Source organism: Pelodiscus sinensis, chromosome 15, assembly GCF_049634645.1.
Source record: "Pelodiscus sinensis isolate JC-2024 chromosome 15, ASM4963464v1, whole genome shotgun sequence".
Lineage (NCBI taxonomy): Eukaryota > Metazoa > Chordata > Testudines > Trionychidae > Pelodiscus > Pelodiscus sinensis.
In genome coordinates, this window is record NC_134725.1 from 24,627,882 (window position 1) to 24,634,814 (window position 6,933).

At 62.3% G+C, this 6,933-nt stretch overlaps 1 protein-coding gene across 1 annotated transcript; it reads right to left on the reverse strand.

The window, feature by feature from the left end:
- Positions 1 to 227: 227 nt before the first annotated feature.
- On the reverse strand, positions 228 to 3,583 carry LOC142818425 (uncharacterized). Its single transcript, XM_075897796.1, has 7 exons — positions 3,480 to 3,583; positions 2,838 to 3,265; positions 2,442 to 2,545; positions 2,007 to 2,129; positions 1,381 to 1,448; positions 556 to 975; positions 228 to 231 (listed from the first exon to the last, which is right to left on the reverse strand). Exons 2-7 carry the CDS (start codon positions 3,262 to 3,264, stop codon positions 228 to 230), a joined length of 1,146 nt encoding a protein of 381 aa, XP_075753911.1. The 5' UTR covers position 3,265; positions 3,480 to 3,583.
- Between the last annotated feature and the right edge of the window lie 3,350 nt (positions 3,584 to 6,933).

Genomic DNA, 6,933 nt, shown 5'->3' on the forward strand with positions numbered 1-6,933 from the left:
CCTGAGCAATGGCCCCGACTGAAGGGTCACTCCGGGGGTGGAACAAGGGGATCCACTGACGGCCACTCCCCAGTCTGGGGCCCAGGTGCCCCCCGGAAAGGCCCAGGGTCGCCCCTCCCCGGGGAAAGGAGAACGCGGCCCATTCCCGGCCCATTCCCAGCTCTGCCTCCCGGGGACGCTCCCAGCCCTGCGCCCTGCAGCCCCAGACCCCCCGGCTCCAAGGTCACTTACCTTAAACCCCGGGAGGGTGGTGGCGACTCCCAGCAGGGCCGTGGTGCTGCCAAGGGCCCTGGCTCGCTCCTGGGGCAGGCGGGACTCCAGCCACGGGCTCAGGTGCTGGGGGGGAAAGAGGCAGGTCAGGACCCGTAGGGAGGCGCCGGTTCTGGGCAGAGCCTGGGGCTCCTCTCAGACTGTGCCCCCCCCCCCAGCCACTGACACAGCTCCTCTCTCGGCCCCCCGAGGAAGCAGGGACAATGGCCCCGTCCCCCCCACGGGGCTCACCTCCATGATCAGCTGCAGCCTGGCGGTGTCTGGGGACTCGGCGAGGAGGCTTGCCAGTAGGGCCTGGAGGTCGACGGGAAGGGCCCGGATGAACTGCTGCAAGACAAGGGGGAGCCCTGGGTCAGAGGGGGGTTGGGGAATCCAGGCCACCCGCTGGCCCCGGGGTGCAGCCTTGAGCAGGGTCTGAGCCGCCTCGCAGAGCAGGGAGGAGCCCAGGCTGGGCATGGAAGGGACGGGCCCCCAGGGAGAGCAACGGGAAACCTGGAGGGAAGGATCCAAACCTGCAGCTTCTTCTCTCCCTCTGCCCCCACCCCCACTCCTCTCTGGAGCTCCAGCCCAGCCCGGGAGCAGGGCCCGGAGGGACGTACCTGCGTGTGGATGGGCTCCTGCTGCCAGTCCCCAGACACAGTCTGTCCCACGGCCGCCCTCAGCAGGGGGTTCAGGAGCTGGGCCTGTAGGGGAGGCTGCAAGGTGCTGGCAGGAGAGAGGGGCAGAGACTGTTAATTCAGCAGCAGGGCTGTGTCCAGACTCAGGGGTTTTTTCGGGAAAAGTAGCCTTTTTCCGAAAAAACTTCACCTGCGTCTAGACTGCAGTCGCGTTCTTTCGAAATTAAATCGAAAGAACGCGGCTTTTCTTTCCACGGCGGTAAACCTCATTTCACGAGGAAGAACGCCTTCTTTGGAAAGTGCTTCTTTCGAACGAAGGCGTTCTTGAATGTAACTAGGGCTTCTTCGAAAGAGAGCATCCAGACTCACTGGGTGCTCTCTTTCGAAAGAGGCTTGCAGTCTAGACATAGCCCAGGAGACAGAGACTTTCCCACTCCCTGGTCTGGGGATCTGCTCTGGGGGGGAGTCGGCGGGGGGGGGGGGGAGTCGGTACCTGAGGCTGCAGGCGGCGTTGAGGCAGTCGGCCAAGACCAGTGGGGGGGGGGAGTCCTCCATGATCTCCTGTGAGACCCAAGGAGACAAAGGGGCTTGTGAGGCTGGGGCCCCCAAGAGACGCTCACACGGCCAGCGCCCCCACCCAGCAGGATCCAACCCCACTGCCTCCTGCTGGCCTGTAGCCCCCCTGCCTGGCACAGGGCCTCTCCCAGCAGCCCCCTCCCAAACCGGGACCAGCTCAATCCTTGTCCCCAGGCCGTCTCCTGCCCCTCACTGCCCTGGTGACCAGCCTCTGAACCTCCTCATCCCTGCTCCCCAGGCGCATCCTCAGCAGCCCGCTCTGCTAACCTTCCAGCTCCCCCCCCATGGCCCGGGGAGACCCCTCCCTGTTCCGAATCCCCCTCCCTGTCCAGCACCCCAGACCTGCCCCATTTCTGTGTCCCTCCCTCCTCCAGCATCCCCACCCACCCTCCCCATGTCCACCTCCCCCTCCCCCTCCCCCTCCAGCACTCCTGGCCCCACCCATCCCATTTCCAGCACCCCCACCCGCCGCCATGGCCCAGGCAGACCCCTGTCCACCCCACGTATCCCCTCCCCTCCTCCCGGCCGCCGCCACTCGCTCACCACGATCCTGGCCATCATGGTGTCCTTGCAGCAGCGCGGCGCCAGGGTGTCCTCGCCCCTTTGGAGGGCGGCGAGGCAGGCGGGGGGGACGGCCAGGAGGAACCGCTGCAGGGCGGCTGGGCTCTGCACCCCAGAGAGAGTCTGTGAGCCTGGGGCCTGCCTGCCCCCCACGGACAGCTGCAGGGCTCAGGCCTCCCAGGAGTGGAGGTGGGAGCTGCCGGTTGTCCAAGCACCCACACTCGCCCCCCAACTGCTGCCTCAGGCTTGTGGGGGCCCAGCTGGTGCATGACAAGAGACCTCAGCTTGGGGGGCCCAGGTCATGCAGGAGAAGGGGCCCCAGGGGGATCCCCAGGGACAAGCCCCTCCCGGAGGGGGGGACGTGCTGGGAAGGGGCCGGACAATCTCGGGTCCCCCCCGTGTGGAGAAGGTTCCTACCGTGTCCCGGGTGTGGAGCTGCTCTTCAATATCATAGATGGCCCCTTCCTCCACCCGGGAGTCCATCCGCTCCTGGCAGAGCTCCGCCGAGGCGCAGGGGGGCTCTGTGCGGGAGGGAAGGGACCAGGGTGACTCCAGCGGCCAGCAGGGGTCACGCGCCCCCATGTCAGGGACCCAGGGCAGGTTGGGCCCCACACGCCCCTCGCAGGGACCCATCCCCCTTCCACCCTCACATCTGCCAACGCCCTCAGCAGAGCCCCCACCAGGAACAAGAGAGCCAAGCAGCAGCTCCCGCCCCCATCCATTGCCCTGGCTGCGGGGCAGACACTGGAGCTGCCCCCCCCCCCCCCGTGTACTGGGTGAGCCCCTGGGCCCAGCATGTTCACGGCCCCTCACCTGGGTCTGAGCGGCTGCAGGAGGTGGCCCGGCTGCAGCTGGAGGCCCTGGCGCTGCTGCTCATTGAGCTGGACCCACAGCTGCAGGGGCTGGTGCGGAGAGGCTGGGGGCTCCCGGAGACTGGCAGGTCCCCGGGGGCCGGGCAGGGCGATGCCCCCTGGTGGTAATGGGGGCTGGGCTCCTGGGGCAGGTGTTTCTCTCCACAGAGGAGGCCCCAGAGCCACCCTACCCGGCTTCCCCGCTGGGCTGGGTCCCGCCTTCCCAGCCGCCTCTGGAGCCAGGTCCGGAGGGGCCTGGCCGGTGGGCGAGTCGCCCCGAGCTGGTGGGATTCAGCTTCCCCGCCCGCGGGGACGGAGGAGCTGCTTCCCACCGGCCCTGGGGCCATCTTCAGGGCTTTCCGGAACCACAGCCTGATGTGTTTGGCCATGCTGCAAATGAGGGGAGCAAAGGGGAGCTTGGGGCGCAGCCTGCAGAGCGAAATCCAGGGGTTCCAGCGCCCCAGAGCGACTGCCCCCAGCCCCCAAATGGCCCCTTGCTTATCGGCTCGGTCTTGCACAGGCACTTCTGGCCCTTGACCGAGGGCTGGGCCTGCCTGGAACCCAGCCGGCCCCGGGCGGGATCCAAACCCCTGGGGGCTCTTACCTTCTGCAAAACGCTGTCCGGATGTGGAACTCACAGAGGACAAAGCAACTGTGAGCAGGAGACGCACCAGAGCTAAAGCAACCGGGGGTCTCCAAAGTCCCCTGGGCCCGCCCCCCCCTTTTCTCAGCCTGAGATGTGGGTTCCTCTGTGAGGTCACCACCTCCCCACCTGCCCTTTGCCTGATCTGCTGAGGGCTGCCCAAAGCCCCTGTGAGGTCACTGCCCCCCCCACCTCACCCTGCCAGGCAAATGTCCTGCCTCTGGCCACCCCTCTGGGAAGTTGGAGCCATTCCTAGGGGTCCCCCCCACTCCCTGACTGGGCATCCTGCAGCCAGCAGCTCCAGTAGCCCCATAGGCTGCTCCCTGCCCTACACTGCAGGCTTCTTGCACAAGAACTGTTTCACACCGGAGTTCTTGCGCAAAAGGTCTCGTGCAAGAGCACCTCCACCCTGCCATGTGCTTTTGCACAAGAGTGTCCATGGCATTGTGAACGCTTTCTTGTGCAAGAAAGCTCTGATGACCATTTTAGCCATACAAGTGTCTTGCTCAAGAAGCCCCTGGTGCCCGTCCACGCTGCCTTCTTGCACAACAGCTCTTGCACAAAAGGGGCTTATTCCTCGTGGGGAGAGGAATAACTCCTGTGCAAGAAGCCCTCTTTTCTGATGCTTTACTGCAAATTTACTTGCACAAGAATTCACGTGCAGTGTAGACGCGCCACAAGTTTTTGCACAAGAACAGTTGTTCTTGAGCAAAATGCCTGCAGTGCAGACGTGGCCTTGGTGTCACCCAGCACTGGACTTCCTGGCCAGGAGCAAGAGTTAGAGCCTCCCACTCGCCCCGCTGCCTCTCACGGGCTCCCGTCCGGCCCCAGCCCTGGGCTTTGCCCTAGCGCATCCCAGCAAGGCCTCTGGCCTGCACTAGACCCATTGACATGTGGAGAATCCACCACTGCCCTGGGGCGCTTTTGTCTATGGGACTCGGACTCACAGCTGAGCATGGAGCCTGATTTCTCCCAGGACTTGGGCTCTTTCCTGGCCAGGCCCTGGAACTGGTTCCACCTTTGTCTGCCAGGGACCGATACTGTCTCTCCAGGGAGGCCCTGCAGTGCAGGCACCTTCCTTTCCCCCTTCGGGAGCAGTCATTGTTCTGCACCCCACAAAGCAGTGGGGGGCTCCTGGCTGCCCCAGCTCCAATCTCTGAGCTTCTCTCTCAACGGGGGCCAGGCCTGGAGGCTCTAGTCCCCCTGGGTATGTATTTCTACACTATCCCGCTAGTTCGAACTAGGGGGGTAATGTATGCATACCGAACTTGCTAATGAAGCCCGGGATTTGAATTTCCCGGGCTTCATTAGCATAAAGCCGGCGCCGCCATTTTTAAAAGCCGGCTAGTGCGAACCCCGTGCCGCGCGGCTACACGCGGCACGGGCTAGATAGTTCGGACTACGTAGCCATTCCGAACTATCTGTACTCCTCGTTCCACGGCACGGGGTTCGCACTAGCCGGCTTTTAAAAATGGCGGCGCCGGCTTTATGCTAATGAAGCCCGGGAAATTCAAATCCCGGGCTTCATTAGCAAGTTCGGTATGCATACATTACCCCCCTAGTTCGAACTAGCGGGGTAGTGTAGACATACCCCCTGAGACTCACTGGTGCTGGCTCACCCCCTGTCCTGCTCGTGGCTCCGTTGTCCTCCTCCCCGCAGCCCCCCCCAGCTCTAAATGCTGCTCACATCAGTTCCCCTTCCCCGTGGCCAGGCCCTGCAGGGCTCTGGGGGCTGGTTTGCTGCCCTCAGCCCTGCAGTAGCCTGCTCCCCAGTTTGCAGCCCCTCCCATCATGCGTGAGGTCTCCTGGTACCGGAGGGAGGACGGGGGCAGACCAGGAAGGTTAATTTGATGTTGCAGCGGCAGGAAAAGGGGGGGTGGCGCAGAGGAGCTGTCAGTACATTATCCCAATACGCCATCCCAGTGCAGGCGTCGCACTCAGCTCTACCTGCAGAGGAGTCTCTATCTGCGGTGAGCAGAAAGGGGGTCTAGGACACACACCCAAGTAGCCCCAGAACCACGCAGGAGCAGAGTCGTTCTGCGAAAGGGAGAGGTTTATTGGGTCTGCGAGGGCGGCCGTAGGGGGGTGTCGTGTGTGTGCCACTCATCTCCGTCTGGGCAGCGGCACCGGTCGGGCTCAGAACTGGGCACAGGACCCGACCATGGCACCATCGATCTCCAGTGTATCAGAGCTGAATTGCAGAACGGCTGCCCATTGGCAAAGACCTTGAAATGCTGGTTCCTGCAGCCGATGGAGAGGAACCCACTCCTCCTGGGGGGGAGGAGCAGCCAAGAGAGGGACCCACTCAGACCGGTCTGGCAGCGTGACGTAGTGGAACCAGCGCTGCCTAGGTAGGGTTTTACCTCCCCCCAGTCTGCTTCTGAGACCGAGTTTCCCCCTCTGCCCCATGGGCTAACAACAAGGCACTTTACAAACATTCTCTGTGTCATCGGCATTGTATGAAGGGGGAAACTGAGGCATGGAGCGGCATCTGATTTATATAGCTCAACCCAGTCCCCACCCCTCTCGGTCTGCAGGAAAAGAAGCCAAGTGCTCTTGTTCCCACTACTCCTCCATTCCCCTGCTTCCACCTGATGTCAAATACACAAAGCTCACTACTTCTTCTTTCCTGCACTTAAGCCAAGCAGATCAGGATGGGGAGGAGACATGAGGGAGCCCCCAGGCTCTTGCTCTTTCTCGCACATACACACACATATATTACTTTAGAAAATGCCAGGTGTGAGCTAGAGGAGAATCTCCATTACCTGTTAGCACTATAGGGCATATGATACATACAGAAAGCATTTACAGTCCATCCAGCAGAGGGCAACAATACACCCCGCACACATGGAGCTCCCCCTCCTTTTCCAAATGCCCCAAGATTTAAACTACTGGAGACTACCCATTAGCTGTTAGTTGTATAGGAACTATGGGTATGTCTACCCTACAAAGTTAATTCGAACTAACAGCCGTTAGTTGGAAGTAACTTTCATAGGTGCTACACATACAAACCGCTAGTTTGGACTTAATTCGAACTAGGTAAACCTCATTCTACCAGGAGTAACGCCAAATTCGAATTCAGTAGTTGGAATTAAGGGCTGTGTAGCCACTTAATTCGAAGTAGCTGGAGGCCAGCCCTCCCCAGGTTCCCCTGGTGGCTGCTCTGGGCCAAACCAGGAAAACTCCTCTCCTCTCCCCAGCCCTGGGGCCCTTAAAGGGGTAGACCCTGGCCAGACGGCACTTGCCAGAGCCAGCCCTGCCAGCAGTCTCTGCCCCGAACCAGGGGCTGCAGGATGAGCCAGGCAGCCAGTGCCAGCGAGCCGTCCCCCCGCCCAGTCCCCCAGCACCCAGGGGCCAGCCAGGGGCCGTAGATGGCGCGCACCCTCCTGGTCTAGTGTGGAGGTCATGGACCTCA